This window comes from Trichechus manatus, unplaced genomic scaffold (assembly GCF_000243295.1).
Source record: "Trichechus manatus latirostris isolate Lorelei unplaced genomic scaffold, TriManLat1.0 scaffold00022, whole genome shotgun sequence".
In the NCBI taxonomy this organism is placed as follows: domain Eukaryota; kingdom Metazoa; phylum Chordata; class Mammalia; order Sirenia; family Trichechidae; genus Trichechus; species Trichechus manatus.
In genome coordinates this window covers 11385060-11403681 of record NW_004443958.1, presented here as the reverse complement: position 1 = coordinate 11403681, position 18622 = coordinate 11385060, and the positions used below count along the sequence as shown (strand labels likewise).

The 18622-nt window shown below is 45.5% G+C and overlaps 1 protein-coding gene across 1 annotated transcript in view; it reads left to right on the top strand.

The window, feature by feature from the left end:
- Positions 1 to 6667: 6667 nt before the first annotated feature.
- Positions 6668 to 18622, top strand: part of FBXO32 (F-box protein 32) — a 33833-nt gene continuing 21878 nt past the window's right edge. The window contains exons 1-4 of the mRNA XM_004372986.2: positions 6668 to 6817; positions 13761 to 13873; positions 14726 to 14775; positions 16174 to 16266. Coding sequence (XP_004373043.1) covers positions 6702 to 6817; positions 13761 to 13873; positions 14726 to 14775; positions 16174 to 16266 — 372 coding nt within the window. The 5' untranslated portion in view covers positions 6668 to 6701. The remainder of the gene's footprint in view (positions 6818 to 13760; positions 13874 to 14725; positions 14776 to 16173; positions 16267 to 18622) is intronic.

The following is an 18622-nucleotide window of genomic DNA, read 5'->3' as shown; positions in this document are numbered from 1 at the left end:
TTTCTTGGTCTGGAGGTTTAGGGTCATGGTTTCATGGGCCCCCCCAATTAACCGGCCTAATAACACGTTCAGTGCTTCTGTTCTACCTCCTAGTTCATTGCATAGTGCCTGGGGTCTTAAGAGCTTGCAAGTGGCATCCAAGGCACAACAATTTGTCTCTATTCACCTGGAGCAACAGAGGATGAAGGAGAGTCAGGAATAGGATGATACAGAATGTGTAGCTAATTGCCTCCATGACCAACTGCTTCCTCTGTCATGAGACCAGAAGTGGATGGTGCCTGACTACCATTACTGAACATTTTGATCAAAGATTCTGTAGAAGAATCCTGATCAAAAGCGGGAAAATGCAGAACAGAATATAAAATTCTTATGGAATCCAGACTTTCTGGAACCATGAGGTTAGGATGAACTCCTGAAATTATTGCTAATCTTAACTATTGATAATCTTTAAATCTTAAACCAAAAATATCCCCTGAAGTCTTCTTAAAACCAAATAATGGTTTACCTTAACTAGTAAACTAGTAAAGAATGTCTGCCTTGAGCAGTAACATTGGCATTTTAAAATCGATGGTTTTTTAAAGACACTAGAAGGTTGGGCTATTAATGTAAATGTGGTTTCATTCATTTCTCTATAGTATAGAAAAGTTAGTAGTCTTGTGTCCAAATCATTTTTGCTGCTTACGAGAAGAATTATTAAAACTGAGCAATTGAGCCATGAAAAAAGGAGCATTATAGCAACATGCCCTTGACCCTCTCTCAAAAACAGGACCAGGCCCACATTTGAGGAATGCCAAATGATTCTCATTAAAGGAATGAGCATATTTTCGGTGACATGTGTCTGACCAACTATAATTTAGTTGGCAGGATTCGTGGCAGCCAGAGACCCAAAAATAACCCACAGCTGGCAGTTCCTGCTCAAACACACCTAACAAATGAATTTCACACCGTTTAGTGGATGCTCCACCCTAGACAAACAGGGCGTAAGGTCATATGCAAATTGTTGTGACATTAAACATACCTTCCTGGTGACAACATTGGCAGGTTGAATTTAACCTGCTGAGTGCCTCTAGCTCCTCGTTTGTAAAAATAAGCTCTAGCTTTTACAGGGTAAGCCGACAGATTGGGTTGATTCCTACCCATCTCACCCCACAAGCTGAAGTTATTTTTAGCTTACAACTACCACTGATAAGTATTTTTCACAATAGAACACCCTTTCAGAAAGAGAAACGATGAAAAACAAAATTGCATTGCATTTCAGTGAGAAGTAGTCAGTCCCTCGGCCAAAGCTATAAAAGAATGTCATTTTGGTTTAGAAGCAAGGGAGTCCTTCATACTTAACCAGGTTTTCCACAGTCCTTTCTACAAACAAGGAGCCCCGGTGGAGCAGTGGTTAAAGCGCTCAACTGCTAACCAAAAGGTCGGCAGTTTGAACCCACCAGGGAGAAAGATGTGGCAGTCTGCTTCCATAAAGATTTACAGCTTTGGAAACCCTATGAGGCAGTTCTACCCTGTCCTACAGAGTCGCTATGAGTTGGAATTGACTCTCCGGCAGTGGGTTTGGCTTAGATTTCAGTTCTACAGTTTCTCTAAACAGCCTTCGGAAGCAGTGAGTAGGCTAAATTCATGCCAGGTCTACCGTTGAAAAGACAGTCCTCATTAACAGAATAATGGCCATGTCTACAGTTCAAGCGCAGTGTTGTTGCTCTTGCTGTGTGCTGTCGAGTCGATTGCGACTCATAGCAACTCCATGGGGCAGAGTAGAAACTGTCCCATAGGGTTTTCTAGGCTGTAATCTTTCAATAAACAGTAACTAATGATGTGCAAGCTATCATGTCAGCATATTTTGCTTCCTATTGACACGTTTTGCCGTATCTGGAAATCAGCTGAGTGAGCTGTGATCCCTGCCCTCAAAACTTACAGTTTGGTGGGGAAGATACATGTGGACTGACCAAGTAAAAGATGAAAGTGAAAATTTTGCCTAAAGATAAAAACAATAATAACTGCCATTGACATCGGTATTGTTATTAAGTACTTCCTACATATAATATTACTAAATCTCTACAACACCCTTTGAAGTAGCTACTATCATTATTGTATTTTACAAATGAAGAAAAGTGTGGCACAGAGAGGTTAAGTAACTTGCCCAAAGTCACAGAGCTGGAGCCCAGGCAATATGGCTCCAGTCGGCACTGGGGATAGACCTAGGTACCAATTCAGATTTTATCACATTCTTGCTGGGTGATCTTAGGCAGCATATTTAACTTTTCTGAGCCTTAGTTTCCTCATCTGAAAAATGGGAGTAACAACTCATAGCTCACAGGTTTACGCAGAGTATTAAACAGAATTATATGTGCAGAGTGCTTGCCATGGTATCTTCAGCAAGTGAGAGATGATAGTTTTTGTCATCAGGGGAACAAGCACATTAAAACATTTTTTTCTAAGATGTTGGCCATCTTCCCTATTTGCCTCACCGACTGGTAAGGCACCACTACTAGAGATGTAGCTAATGGGGTGGAAGTGGGGGTGCCAACCCCCCACCCTGCTGTGTCCCTAGAAGTAACGTCAGTAGGTGAAGAAGTGGGAATAACAACATTCCAGGTCAGTTCAACAGACATTTGTTGAGTTCTTGATTGATCACCTGTCAGGTACCCAGCACTGTGTGAGGCACTGTGGCGGCTAAACTGAGAAAAGAGTGGATTATTGGTACCCATAATGCAAGATACTGTGGCAAATACTTTGCAAACATAATCCCCTTTAGTACTCCTCATAAACCATGAGCTAGGAATTGTTATTACAATTTTACAGATGCAGAAACTGAGGCTCAGAAAAGTTAAATACCTGCTCCTACCATCAAGGAGCTCACAGCCGCATAGGGGAAATGCACATGTAAAACCGTCAAACACCCAGCACGCAGTCTGGACAATCTACTGTCCAGAGGCTGTTGGGAGAGGCCGTGGCTAAGTATCCAGGAAGCGGAACTCACAACCATGGTGTTCACACTGGGTGCACTGCTCAAACCATCAGGCCACACTGGGTACAAACCAGTCTGAGCCTTGGAAAATTCTCTAGGAGTATCTATCTACCCCTGTGTCTTCAGCCCAAAGCTATAACACCGATACATTGCTTTGGTGATTCTCAAACGCACAGCCATGATAAGGTTCCCAATCACAGAGCTTTTGTAAAGTTAAAGCAGCATCTGATGTGAGGATAACTGTTCTGGACACAGCCTAGCACATTCTTTATCTTGAGGGGCTCAGCATTTCAAGGTTTCCTAGTAGAAACCATGTGCTTGAATAAGTGTCAAGTTAGATTATTAATGGTGTGGGAAATCTAAAGCAGCCACTCATACTTCAAAAGACTCTGAATTAAGAGGGGAGAGCTGCAACTTTCCCCTCATTTTACAAATTCAACAATAAACATTTATTTCTTGCTAACACATCTTTGGGCCAACTGGAGGGTTTGCTTCACGTGTCCCATCCTGGGATCGAGGCTGGAGGGCATTGGCTACCCAGGGTATGTTCTTTTCATGGCTTTGGTAGAAAGAAACACAAGAGGACAAGCTCACCAAGGCAAGCACACACACACCATACCCTCTGCATACATCACATTCACTCACATTCCATTGGCCAAAGCAAGTCACATGGTCAAGCCCAATGTCAAGGATCAGGGAAGGTACACATCACCCACCATAAGGCCATGGCAAGGGAGTGGGTATATAACACTAGTAAAGAGTAATGAAGAACTGGTACCAATAATCCAATCTACCACACTTTCTAGCAACCCTGAAAGGTAAGCACTATTGACTCCACTTTTTTCTTGACAGCTGAGAAAATTGAGCCTCAGGAGTTAAAGGCACCGCTCCAAGACCAAGCAGGCAGTATGTCGCTCTAGCAGAATTGGAACTCCCATCTTTGGCCCTCTATGGTTTCCACGGGGATTTAACTTACTGACATGTAACTGACACTCATCTTTAATAATCCTATCCCTTAATTATGCTTCCTTGGAGATAACAATTCTCTCCAACAAAGGCCAGACCCAGCATTGTCTCATCCTTTAGCATGATCACAATGTTTAACATTTGTTCAGTACCTTCTGCAGTGTTTTTACAAGCTATTTTTACTACTACTACACTAATAAATTATTATGGTGGGAAACCCTGGCTACTTGAAAACAGACTTTATTAAAAACATCCCTTTCCCCCTCCAATGAGTACCCTCCCAGGGTACAAACAATTCTTTGCCTACTCTGAGCCTTAAAGATTTCACAAGAGCCAATGCAACCAAAGATTCTGGTGGCTTCAGAGAAAAGAGTACGGAAGAATCAAGTTTGAAGCTAATTTTTTGGGGGCGGGGAGGTGGGTGGGGACGGTGTTGTTTGCTGCTACTGCAATCCCCCACCCCAATTCAACAACAAATAGTTGCTGAAGACCTACTCTGGGCGTGGATGGTGCTGGGACTGAAGGCTGCAAGGGAAAAAAAAAAAAAACAACCTTGTATTGAATGGACTTTGATTCACCGTAACCCTATTTGTTACAGAGAGAACTGTCCCATAGGGTATTCTTGGCTGTAATCTTTACGGAAGTATATCACCAGGCCTTTCTTCTGCAGAGCCCCTGGGTGGGTTCTGACCATCAACCTTCGGCGAGTAGTCGAGGGATGACACCTAAACAGCTCCCAGGGAGCTTACATTCTGTTGGAAGGGGTGGATGGTTACCAAAAAAAAAAAAAGTAAAAGCAAACAGTAATTTCAGATGGAGTAAGGAGTAAGGGTTGTCCACCACTCATCTGTCAGTTTGTTGTGCTGTGGTGGCTTGAATGTTGCTGTGATGCTGGAAGCTATGCCACCAGTATTTCACCTGATCCAAGCCACGGTATTTTCAATTACCTCATGTGCATGTGAAAGCTGGATAATGAATAAGGAAGACTGAAGAAAAATTGATGCCTTTGAATTGTGGTGTTGGTGAAGAATATTGACTACACCACGCACTGCCAGAAGGATGAACAAATCTGTTGTTGGAAGAAACACAGTCAGAATGCTCCTTGGAAGCGAGGATGGCAAGACTTTGTCTCTCCTACTTTGGACATGTTATCAGGAGGGACCAGTCCCTAGAGAAGGACACCATGCTTGGTAAAGTAGAGGGTCAGCGAAAAAGAGGAAGCCCGTCAACAAGATGGACTGACCCAGTGGCTGCAAAACCAGCTCAAGTACAGCAGCGATTGTGAGGATGGCACAGGACCAGGCAGTGTTTCGTTCTGCAGTACACAGGGTCCCTATGAGTCAGAATCGACTCGACGGCACCTAATAACAACAGTAAGAGTTGAGAAGAAACTAGCCAAGTGACCCTGGGTAACCACTGCCCAACCTCTCTCTAAGGCCCTCCTCCTCTCATCCGGAAAGCAGGCAAATCACTTGTACACCCCTCACTGCTGGCCTTTAGGAGGGATTAGGCTAATAAGCTAAAGTATGTGAGGGCCTCTGGCATGCAGCCTTTGAGCATCGCCTGCTCTCTCTAAGCATTCACTGCAGTTTCTTTAGTTCCCATAATTGGGAGGCTGGGGTGTTGTTGCGGGTAGGACATTCTAGGGCCCCTCTCTTCACGCTCACTAAAACGCCTGGCCTGATACTCCCGGGAGAGGCCTCCTTAGCCAGCTGGGAGGAGTGGTTCTTCAAAACAAAAGCCCAGAGCGGGCGCCCTAGAGCGGGATTTGGATAGTGAGAGGAGTTAGGAGACAGTTCGCCTGCTCTCTGGTGGCGCGGACACTGGCGCTGCTCGCTTACGGTGCTCCGGGGTTGGGAGACGGGGACTGTCCCTGCTCTACTCTCTACCCCACCCTGCGGGGACAGACGCTACTCTGGCCTCCTCCTTCCCTTCGCTACCGGGGGAAGCAGGCCAGACAGAGGACTCGCTAATGACAGATCCGGAATTGCGTGGGATGGGGGCTGCCCCTCCTCCTAGAGCGAATTTGGGCAGAGAAAGAGCCAGGAGGCTGCACACCCGACCCTGTTCCTGGCCGCGCTGTGCCCGCCCCGCTCGTGGACGCCCCCGATAGCTGATTTGACTGCAGGGTTCGATGATGACAGCTCGGGGACTGGCGGGGGGCGGTCCCTCCTTCCCACCCCCACCCCCAGTCACCTAGACGCCTCTCCAGCCTCACTCCAACCCCAGGCCTGGCCGTTGGGCTGCGGCAGCTGCGCCCTGGGGCAGGGAGGGCGCGCGGAGGTGCTAGGGGCACGGGGCAGTGGGAGACGGCCTGGCAGCGCGGCTTCAAGTTTCCACCGCGTGCAGTTGTGCAACGGCTAGGAGCCAGAGCCGCGGGTGGCTGGAACACACAAGCCGAGCCCATAAACAAAGCCACGTGGCCCCGGGCCGGGGGGCCGGGCCAAGTGCAGGCGGCTCTTCCGGCAACAAAGAGCCGGGCCCCGGGCGCCGTATAAATAGTGCGGCCGCCACTGCGGCGCAGCACTCGAGAGGCAACTGCCCTGCGACCTTCTGCCCCGCCCGCGCCCTCTGCGAAGGCAGGGTACCCCACTCCGCACCCCTAAACCGCAGCCCCCCGCGCCAGTTCCCTGCACACACACCCCTCGCCGGTCCTCAGCACTCTGAGCTCCCGCCCAGGGCAGCGCGTCTCCGAGGCCTCTGGTCGGGTCCCGTCCATCAGTTGATCCCATCCGTGCGTCCGTCGCGTCCGCTCGCGGGTGCCATGCCATTCCTCGGGCAGGACTGGCGGTCCCCCGGGCAGAGCTGGGTGAAGACGGCCGACGGCTGGAAGCGCTTCCTGGATGAAAAGACTGGCAGTTTTGTGAACGACCTCAGCAGGTGAGGGCACCCGCCACCAACTTCCAGCCCGCCAAAACCGGCCCAGGCTGGTCTGAGGGCGCGAAGCAGCTGAATTGGGGGGTGAGGGGAGGACAGAGAGGGCTGGAACCGGGTGGGAAGGGGGGCCCTGACTAGAGGTTGGGGTGAGTTGCTTGGATTGTTGCAGAGGTCGCCAGAGCACCGGAGACAGGAAGCTTGGTTTCTCTTATTGTTCAAGGTCAGCGTCGCCAAGTGCGCCCGACTCCTTACAGAGGCCTGGACCGCTCTGAGAAGTTGATGACAATCGCGGTTCTTGTTCCCAAGTGCTCAAACTTAAGCCCACAACTTTACGGGGTCCCGAACCCAGATTACGTGTCCTGCTTTAGGGACACCGGAATCGTCGCGCAGTTTTCTTGTGTAGCTGCGCGGGCGAGTGGGCTGCGCGCCTTTCACGGTGGGGGTGGCGGGGCTCCGAGCGCTGGAGACGCAGTCGGCACAATCGGGAGATAGGATGCGACGCGGGCCCCGCCCGGAGGGCCGCCAGGCTCTTTCTCGCACAGGCGACCATGGGGTGGGCGTGAGGATGACTAACAGAAAAGCGGCGACTAGGGGACGGGCCAGATGATCCCTGGGACAGCGGCCGAGCCGTAGCAACCACGCGGGGGATGCGGAGATGCGGGGGAAGGAAAGCATCGGGCCCACCCAGAGAGCTGGATGAAACCACAAGCCCTCTGCTTCCTGGAGGACCGAGCGTTTGCACCTGTTTCCTCAGTGGCCCTTGCGGTCTCTTTTCTTTCTCTGTATAGTGAATGCACACCCATTTCAAGTGGTGCTTGTCTGCGGCAGAAAGTTCACCTACCTGGCTCCCGTGAGCCTCTGGACTCAGGTCTCACCTGAGCTCTGCCAGTCCTCTGAGCCCAGTGCTCAGCTTCGGAAGATTAATAAAAACAAGCGCAGGCTAATAATATTATGTAGTTGGGAATCTGTTGACTCGCTCGAAGGTTGACTCTCAGATCTCCGCCATTTGGCCCTCGTAAACAGGGAGGTGAAAGTAAGTCCAGCGAGGATAAGTCCTGCGAGGTCGCGCTTGGGTCCCTTTTCCCGCTGCATTTGGTTACAACTTCTGGACTCCCCCTCCCCTGCCCCCTTTAAGTTGGCTTCAGTGGAAGGTTCTGTCAATGGGCGGTGTACCCAATTATTGAGATTTAGCAGTGGTTGTTTGGATGAACCCTTGGCCTTGAATTTTAAGAAAATTATCAAGAAAATGTGGTTATTTTGACAGCCTGACCTCCAGGGCCCCCCGTCTGTTGGTGATTTGTAATGTGTCAAACTCACTTTGTCTCCCAGTAAAAAGAAGCAAATGATTTAATCTTGAGTTCTGTTAGGAGAGACAAGACCAGATTGACCTTTATGTTGGAGATATTTTGAGGCAGTCCCATGGGAGTTTGAGGAGCATTATAAAGCCCTGGTGGCACAGTGGTTAAGAGCTTTCCTGCTAACCAAATAGAATCCACCAGACGCTCCTTGGAAACCCTATGGGGCAGTTCTACTCTGTCAGGATCGACTCCACAGCAACCGGTTATAAAGAAATCTATTTATGGAAAATCAGATGATTTATTTACAGAAAGAAAAAAAAAAGACCAACTGATGTCATCAGGCTACATCATATCCTTTAAGGACTCAGGTTACCAATTGTGCCTGTTACTCTCTTTTAAATAAATGGAAAGGGGCTGGAGTAGAAGCTTCCCTGTTTCCATCTCTTTGCTAAGTAATTGGTGATCTAGTATTTTGCTACTTTTGTTGTTATTGTTGGTTGTTAATTATAGCGGAGTGAATTCCCATTCATGGCTACCCCATATATGCAGAGTAGACCTGCTCCATAAGGTTTTCAAGCCTGTCTTCCTAGGCGCCTCTGGGTGGGGTTGAACTGCCAACCTTCCTGCTAGTACTGCAGCACTTAACCGTTTGTGCCGCCCGGGGACTCCTTGGTACTTTATTTGTGTATAAAACTTGAGATTCTTTTAGAGAGGTGCAGCAATGGTCTGCCAAGCTGTGACCCATTGGCTCACTCACATATAATTGTTGGGAGCTCCTCAGTGTGGAGAAGACTGTTGGGTTCAGCAGGAGCTTCTGGTTGGTATGAATACTCAGAGTGTCCTGGCTCCAGGAGATAAGCTAGTATCACTCTCCTGTAGAAATAAACAGGGTGCCTCTCTCCCCACACCATGGAAAACTTGAAGATAGTTCTCACTTACCTGAAAAGTTTAGACTAGGCCAGGATCAAGTAGCTTCACACCCCTTTGTCCCCATAACAAACCTCCTTTTTACCCTCTCATTTCATGCTCTCTGGGCTAGAGCTGTCATGTGCACTGCATTATGGCCAATGGTGACCAGTAGTGACCACCTGTGGTCATTTTATGAGCCAGAGTTTAGGGGTCATTGGGTAGCCTCCTAGTAAAGCAGCTGGCTATTTGTTTGCAGGGGTTTTTTGTTTCTGGTTTTTTTCAGCAATTGTAAACAATCCCTTTCCTACTTAGCATGAGAAACCTGCCAACTTCTTAAAAGCACTTGGCCTTTCGAGGCCTGAGTTCGTAATCTCAAATATCCCCACTGTTTTCGGTCTGGGTGACGTTTCCCTGTGATGTCAGGTTTGGGCTGAGTGCCTCGTTGCACAGGTGATGCTGAATACCTCTCTTGTTGTGAGAAGACAAAAGGCAAGCCCTTAAAAAAAAAGGGAGGAGGTGTCGTGTGGAAAGGAGGATGACGGAGGCTCGGTATACGTCTCTAATTCCACGTACAGTTCTGTGAGCTGGCCAAACCAGGGCCCAGGTTGAAGGGTGCATTCGGTGTTTTTCAGTCTGGGGCTATTGTTTACTGTTGACCACAGCTTGTGTGCACAGCACAGCTCTTCTAAACTCTGTGGTCATTCTCTCAGTGGGCCAGAGCCCCATCCTCCTTCGACAACGGAATGTCACAAACCTCATCCCAACTAAGTGCCCAGAACTGAGATAATGGGAAGATTTCAGATAAACTTAAAGCAACGTTCCTTCTCTCAATAAGTGAAAACTACATAAATACAAGGGGATTTTTTTTTTTTTTTACCAGTTGCTATCGAGTTGACCCCAACTCATGGTGACCCCATATGTGTCAGAGTAGAACTGTGCTCCATAGGGTTTGCAATGGCTGATTTTTCACTAGATCATCAGGCCTTTCTTCGAGGAGTCTCTGGGTGGACTCGAACCTCCAACCTTTTGGTTAGTAGCCAAGTGCATTAGCTGTTTGCATCACCCAGGGACTCCAAAAGGGGAGTAATAAGTGTGAAATTTGATGGAGCAGATTAAAAATTCAAGAGAAGGAACTCGGCATGGGGGCAGAGGGCCCAAGAATGCCTTAAGGAAGTGGTGGGTGAGCCCCCTCCGCAACTTTCCTCCCCCACTCTCAGCCCCACTCCTACCATGCCCCCAGGTTGAGTAATTAAAGATGTCTGAGCCTCAGCCACTCTTCTCCAAGCCTACATTTTTGCAGTTGAAGACTCAATGTTGATTTTCTGTATAGCTAAGGCTGAACCAGGAAGCAGAAAGTTTACCTTGGTGCCCTGTATGAATAGTGTGCATATTAAATAAAAATAATAGTAGGATTTTATTGAGTGCTTGCTCTGTGCAAGGCAGTGTTCTAAGAGCTTTATACACTAGGTTGTTTGTGTCACCAGAGCAGCCCTGGGACTAGCCATGTGAGTTTGGCAATCTGGGTAAGTCTTGGAGTGAATGAGCACACAAATCTCACTGGCCTTAAACGAGGTTGTATAAGGAGCCCTGGTGGTGCAACGGTTAAGCACTTGGCTGCTAACTGAAAAAAGCTGGTGGTTTGAACCCACCCAGCTACTCTGCAGGGGAAAAAGACCTGTCGATCTGCTCCTCTAAAGATTACGGCCTAGAAAACCCTGTGGGGCAATTCTGCTGCGTCACATGGAATCGCTATGAGTCCAAATCGACTTGACGGCACCTAACAACAACTGCAACGAAGCCCTTTGGAGCAGGCCACAGCTTTCTTAAACGGCCTATTATTATAGCAAATGAAATGACAAAATGGGACGTTTTTTCCCTTCCTTTCTCCCTACTGCCAAAGTGGTCTTATTTTGAAATCTTTCCACCTTTTCTAAAATTGTTTTAAAGTAGCTTGGTGTGTGTGTGATGGTAGGGTAGGATGGGGGAGGTCTTTTTCTTATTCCAGGCCTGTGCCTGTGAGAACCAGGATTAGTGAGAACTTACTACAACATAGCAACTTGCTGGCTATTGTTGAATTTAGTGAAGAACCTCTTGAAGGTGGTTATGCTTGCTTCTTATTTAAAAACAAAATTAAATGCTGCGATTTCTAAATGGTGGTGGCTTTTCTTGTTAAAATTTTCAGTTGTAATTTTCCATGGACTTTGCATTTCCTTGAAATGGACATAATGGAACCCTCAAAAGAGCCTCTAACTGAATATGTTAGTGCTTAAAAGAAAACATGTAAGCAGGCAACACAAATAAACCCCATAGCCTTTTCTTCCAGGTCCTTCCCCTGGAGTCCAAAACCTAATACCAGGCTAAAAGTACAGGGTTGCTCTTTGGGGAAAAGTGTTCTAGTCTACAGTGGGAGAGCATCATCAATTATGCAAAGTTATTCTTAAACTAGCTTTTGAAATGAGTCACTTGGGCTTAAAGCAGATTATTGTTTGTCTCTGTGAGGAAAGCAAGTGCTCAAATTCCTTGGAGGAATGTTTTCAATTAGAAAATAATAAATATTTAAAACATCTAAGGAATGGTCACAATCTATGGTGCAGACTTCTAAAATTTTCTGCTGAACCTTACATGCGTGCTTGAGAGTAAGACAGCTTCATTTTATGATTCTCTATAGGTCGAATATATACTGTAGGTTTTCGTTCGCTGTGTGTGCGCGCGTCGTTGTTTCTTTTTAAAATAAATCTTGGTGTGGTATTTTTGCATGCAAGATGTTCTAGCTTTGCTTTTGAAAGCTGTTCTCGGCTTTGGTACATCACGGCCCAGTCAAGTGACCTTCCACCTTTTTCCCTTCCACTCTGATTGAAATTTCTGAAGTTAGACTCTGGGACTAAGAGTTCTGTTCTCCTTTGTCCTGCCTATTTTCCTGTTGACCTTGGAGCAGACAGCGGACTGGTCAGTGGTTCTGTACTATATAGTCATGCAAGTAGACAAACACAAACTCATGTGTTACACAAAGCCTGGCCCCAAACATTCACCCCTGGCTTACTTAAGACAGTGCCGCTAAGAGAAGGGCGTTCAGCGGTAATCCATCTGAAACCTAAAAATATCCTGTTTCCCTGAATGAAAAAGAGAAGGCTAAAGATATTAGGAAACACAATAAATGGTATCAAGCATGGCCTTAGGAAGGAAGATTAACTGAAGATTGATGATCCATCACGCTTATCCCGATGGGTGCAGTAAAGCAACACTGAGTGTATTATTGGTGATATCATGTGTAAGCATTTTAGCAAGATACTTATTGTACTAATTGACATGCTACTTGAGAGACTTGTAAATAAGGATACTGAAAATTGTTTCAAACTCTCTTTTCTCTTGTACCATTTACGCAATGCCAATGGAGATGTGCAGGTGTATGTAATTTTACCCAACTGATGTATGGCCAAAAAAGATACACATGAAATCACATTAAATTCAGCAGGGGAACTCAGAAAATCAAATAACCCTAATATACTGGTGTATGACAACATTAACAACAATCCTAATACATGTTTTACCAGTTGGCATTCTAGATCCTGCCTTGAACATGCATATCCCACGGGGTTGGGGAAGCAGGGAACCTGTCTTCTTATTATACCTCAGTATTTCTCCCGCATCCCTTCTGTGGAAGCTGTTCAGATGTGTACCTTGAAGTTACATCACCTAGTAGAATAGAGCTCAGCCAGCATCTCCCGCCAAATGATAGCTCAGCCCACTAAGGGAAATATGCACCTGAGCCAAGTTGAACCTGCCTGTCCTTCAATGACCTGTGAACTGGATGGTTATATTCTGTGTCTTATAAATTTATGAACTGTGAATTTGGCTTGCTCCAGTTAGGACCCAGGTTCTTAGCTCCCAGCAGGGTGCCTGGTGTTAGTCAAGGAAATACATGATAGCAAAACGACTGGCACTAAACACTAACCATCTCCTACAAATGGAGTTCACGTCAGATTTTTGTATATGTGATCATGTTTTAAAGACATGATAAGAACGTGTTAGTTAAAAGTAGCTTGGGTCCACTTTAAATGGGTGAATTGTATAGTGTCTGAATTATATCTCAATAAAGCTATTACAAGGAAAAGGGGGGAAGAAAAGCTTGAGGTGGAACAAAAAGCATCACTGTGTATTACAGTGATACCACTAATCACCCCTCCCCGCTTCATCATTTTTGCTTAAAGTGACATCGTAGTTCTCTGCCTTGCTCCTAGTTAAAGAATGTGTGGTGTTGTGTGTGGAAGACAATGGCAGGCACTGTTGGGGAATTCAAAAGAAGTAGAAGCCCCTATCCCTGCCTTCCACACAGATGTGATAGTACTTCATCCTGAAAGAGAAAATCTGTGCATGTATAGACTTCTTCTGAGTGATTATTGTATTGTTTTATTTTGTTTGGGAAGTGTGTGTGTTTGTGTCTTTTATAACCCAGTGAGTTATTTATAGACACCCTCCTCCACCTTGCCCTTAAGTGGATTCTGACTTAGAGAGACCCTACAGGACAGAGTAGAAATGCCCCATAGGGTTTCCAAGGCTGTAATCTTTATGGAAGCAGATGCCACGTCTTTCTCCCGACAAGCAGCCAGTGGGTTTGAACCTCTGACCTTTCAGTTAGCAGCCAAGCGCTTAACCACTGCACCACCAGGGCTCCTTATTCATAGAAACAGCTCATATTAAAGTATAGCTGTTCTGCTCATCATCTTTTCTGTTATTCATAGTTACTGCAACAAGGAGGTATACAATAAGGAGAATCTTTTCAACAGCCTGAACTATGATGTTGCAGCCAAGAAGAGAAAGAAAGACATGCTGAACAGCAAAACCAAAACTCAGTGTAAGCCCTTTGTTTTGAACTTAAGAAAGCTGTTTGAAGATAGTTATGATTGGTTCTTGGGGGGAAAAAAAATCACATCTTGCATGTTAAACATCTGCCTTAATGTTTACGGTGTCACTGACAGAGGTTACTGGGATTTTTGCACTCAGAAACCTGGCTGTGCATTTTACAAGGGAGATTTATGTGTTCTTTATAGTCTTGTTTATAAGTCATTTGCTAGTTGTTTTTCTTTTCCTGCTTGTCACTTGTATTTGACATAGGTGATATGATTCTTTTACAGTGATATGGTTAGCTGAATCATTTCCACTCTATGCTTTTATTTTGAACTGTGTTTTGAGGCTTTGACAAAAGATTTTGTTTCTAACCTCCTTGTATAAATAATGGTTAACATTCCTAGATGCTGTGTGTTTAAGTATTACCAGAGAGTATTGTGTTTTATTAATAAGCATGAATTACACATCTTTCGTTTAATCCATCTGCACTGCGTGGTCTCTTCATGTTATCTGTTTTATTTCTACTTTTTATGGCCTTGTATAAGTTTTAGGTTCAGCATTTAAAACAAACTCTTTAACTTTTTTTTTTTAGATTTTTTTTAATTTAAAGCCTTGATACACTAAATCTGGCTATCAAAGATTTGGAACGCTTCAGATAAAATCAATTATAGCTCTAGTATTTGTATACTGCAAAAATTAGGTATTTGCATCATCTTAGATTGTCAGTAGAGTCTTTGTATTTTTTTGTCAAAACTTAAAACTTTGGAATAAATGAAAAAAACATGTTTAAAATCTTGGGCATGTTGCAATTTATAAAGCTTTGTGTCTTTTTTTTTTTTTTTTTTCCTGGTCTGTGTAGATTTTCACCAGGAAAAATGGATCTATGTTCACAAAGGAAGTACTAAAGAGGTAAGCATCCACCCATTCATTAAACAGCCATGCTTAGTGGATGCCTCCCCACGGTAAGGTAGGGGGAACATTGAGCAACAATATTACTTCAAATCATGTGCCTATGACTGACTTCTTGGGTGTGGGTGGTGGTGACTAGCAGCCCACTACCTAGCCAGCCCCCAGAATCTGGGGGAAGAGAGAAGCGAAAGTCACTGAGTAGACTCTCTAATCATTCAGTGAGATAATGTCTGTAGAGTGCTGTATAACGGTTAATATATCCTCCTCAAATGTATCCTTGTCAAGCCCTGGCCTTTGCTTCCAGACATTGCCTCCCTTTTGTCTAAGATCACCTCAGACTTCAACTGGGTTGAGTTTTAACCGTGGGAGGGCTACTCTCTAAATATAGCAGAAGGTTTCAGTCGTCTGCTCAGTGTGAGGCACTGAGGTAGACAGATGCAGAAGGGGACCAGACAGTATAGAAACTACATCTGTATGGCACTTTATAAAACTCTTGTAACCCTTCATTTTCTCTCGGCACAAGTATTTGCTCAGATAACTATGACACAAGGCAGTCTGATAGAATTTTTATCACTGTTGGGGACCTTGGGGAGCATCTAGTTTCCTCAGTGATATGAGGCCCAGAGAGGGTCAGTGGTACACTGGAGATCACCCAGATACTCAGAGCAGAGCCAGCACTGTGAGTCTGGCCTCTAATCTCCCGATTCCCTGTGCATTCCTAGAGTGAAGGTCAAAACTTCTTTTGCTTCCTCATGAAGCCTCATGAGTATGATGATCACCATGAGAAAAGCACCAGAGACTCAGTGCAAGGTAGTAGGCACAGAGTCGACGCAGGTAGATCTAATTCTCCCAGGAGTATGTTACAATCACCAGCCATCTTTAGACCACACATCATAAATGCAACTCCTAACCTTTCCTTGATAAGCAACTACTTATAATTTTTCCAGACAAGTGCATGCAGAGAGCAAGGCCCCAAATGGTACAAGTCACGGAAAGGGGGGTGTTTAATATGTGAGTCACTGGCTAAAGCAGCTGCCGGCTGCATTACCCATTTTTGTGGCTCGTGGGGATTCCCAGAAAGAGTGTACCCTGGGGGAAGCAAATGGCCATAGACCAACTAAGATGGACATCAGGCTTGTTCAACTGAGTTTAGGTACAATGGTTAAGCACTTGGCTACTAACTGAAAGGTTGCTGGTTCGAACCTACCCAGTGACTCTGTGGGAGAAAGACCTGGCAATCTGCTCCGGTAAAGATCACAGCCTAGAAAACCCAGTGGGGCAGTTCTACTCTGTCACATGGGGTCCCTATGAGGCAAAAATTAACAGCACCTAACAACAACACGTTGTTATGGAGAATGAGCCCGGCACACAGGAGTGACCCTCTGTTTTCACGTTCAGCGCCATGGATATTGCACTTTGGGGGAAGCTTTCAACAGACTGGATTTCTCAACTGCTATCCTGGATTCCAGAAGATTTAACTACGTAGTTCGGGTAAGTCTTAAGAACACAAAGGCCTATCCAAATTCTCTTTGGGTTGTCCTGAAGTAGTTTCCCCCAAAATAACTTTTAGGACCCTGAGAATTTTGAGGAAGGCAAGAAACAAGTACACATATTTTAATTCTTGTGTGGCTTCTGTAGGATGTCCCTGAGATTGGCTCTGACAGGCAGAGACAACCATGATATCTTTGTAGCCCTCTCCAGGGAAGATGTCACTCTCTGCTCCTTTTGGTGAGGAGCTCTGGTGGAGCAATGGTTAAGCGCTCATCTGCTAACTGACAGGTCGGAGGTTCAAACCCACCAGCCGTTCCACAGGAGGAAGATGTGCTAATCTGCTTCTGTAAGGAGGAAGATGTGCTAATCTGCTTCTGTAAAGATCACAGCCTTGGAAACCCTATGGGGTAGTTCTGCCATGTCCCATAGGGCCACTATAAGCCGGAATAGACTCAACGGCAAGGGGTTTGTTTTTCTTTTTTTCTTTTGGAGCCGGCCCCATGGATACATGGGAACATGTTGCAGGCAACACAGGCTGTGGCAGCAACATTAGCAAGAGGGAATTCAGCAGTCAGCAAGCCATAAAGCACTCTGGCTTGTTTTAAAAACCTTTTGCACTTCAGATTGCTCTCACTGTCCTTCCCCTTGTCCTGCTTCAGCTGACTCTGGGTTGACCCCAAGGCATTGTTGGTTTAGGCCACAAAAGTATGAGTTCAAAGCACCTCAGTCCCCTCCTCATTCCACCTCACCCCCTTATAATAACAATACCCAGTCCCGTGTTTACCTAAAACTTGAACTACCTCTTTGGGCCAGCTACTTTCCATTTTAAACCTTATTTTGAAAAAAAAAAAAATATTTTAAAGTATTTTAAATGAGCTTTAGCAAAATGTTAATGATGAAGGTAGGAAGGCAAATCATTTTAAGCATGACATTCAAGCTGGTGATTTTTAAAATTGGTTTATTGTTGTTTTTTACCCCTAAGCTCCAGTGGGCATTTTTGTCAATGGTTCAGCCTGGGAGGTAGCAGCTATTTGGGTTTTGGGTTCTGAAGTTGGAGGGGATTTTCCCCTGCAGGGGTTGGTTGGTTGGGTTTTTATTTTCTTTTTCCTGGGTTGTTGTGCTTCTGAGCACCGTGTCAAGTCAGATGATTCTGGCAGGCTGAGCCAGAGCCCAGAGTGATGACATTCAAACCCCTTTGAGGCCTGGATCGCTCACCTGTCATCTGGGCAGATGCAGCCTGGCTATCTGAATTGACCTGGTAAAACCCAGGCCTTCTTGTCGGTCAGAAGCTCACACTGTGCCTGTGACCACATGAGCACATCTGTTAGCTTTTCCACTGAGCCCGTGTTCCAGCAAAAGGGATGAACATAAAAGACCTTGGTGGGCAAAATGTTTGTGTGATTCAGTATGACTACCGTTTCAAGGAGCCGTGGTGGAGCAACAGTTAAGCACTTGGCTATTAACTGAAAGGCTGGCAGTTCAAACCCACCCAGTGGCTCCATGGGAGAAAGACCTGGCTATCTGCTTCAGTAAAGATCACAGCCAAGAAAACCCGATGAGGCAGTTCTACTCTGTCACGTGGGGTTGCTATGATTTGGAATCGACTCAGTGGAACCCAGCAACTGCCACTTGGGGAAGTTCAGTGATACCCACACCTTAGTCCCAGATTTGGAAACCTCTGTGGCTAAGAATATGAATGGTTTCTACCTTCTATATACTAAAGGAAGATGCCTAGATCTGTTGTCTTCCTCGGAAGCTAACCGTCAAAATGGTCCATGTTTAGGTGGTTCTCCTTTCTACCTAGTTTTCCTTTTGTAAGAAATAGAATAATGCAAATGAATAAGGATCCTAATAACTAAAATCTATTTCATGGACTTTATGTGCATTATCTCATTTTATCCTTTCAATAATTCTCTGAAGTGTAGGTACTTCTGTTATCTCCATTTACAGAAATGGAGGCACAGTAAGGTAAAATGACTTGTCCAAGGTCACAAAGCTACGTAAGTGAAGAAATCCGGATTTGAAATTAGGAGAGCCTCAGAGTTCACACTTTTGTCTGCTACAAGAAGTTCTGTGTAAGCAGAAGATTTAAAGTAAAATGGCCTGAGGTCAGATGTCAGCCCCACTGCTTTCAAACAGTTTCAGCCTCTCCAAAACTCAGTTTTCCACCCTGCAAGAGACTTATAATAAGCTCAGCTTTGTAGGCAGCGGCAAAACTCAGCAATATATGTGGAAGTGCTCTGCAGACTAGAATCTGCGATGCAAAAGTAGCTATTAATGTTTATTATTACCCATCTATCATAATTATTGGAGCCCTGGTGGCACAGTGGTTAAGAGCTCAGCTGCCAACCAAAAG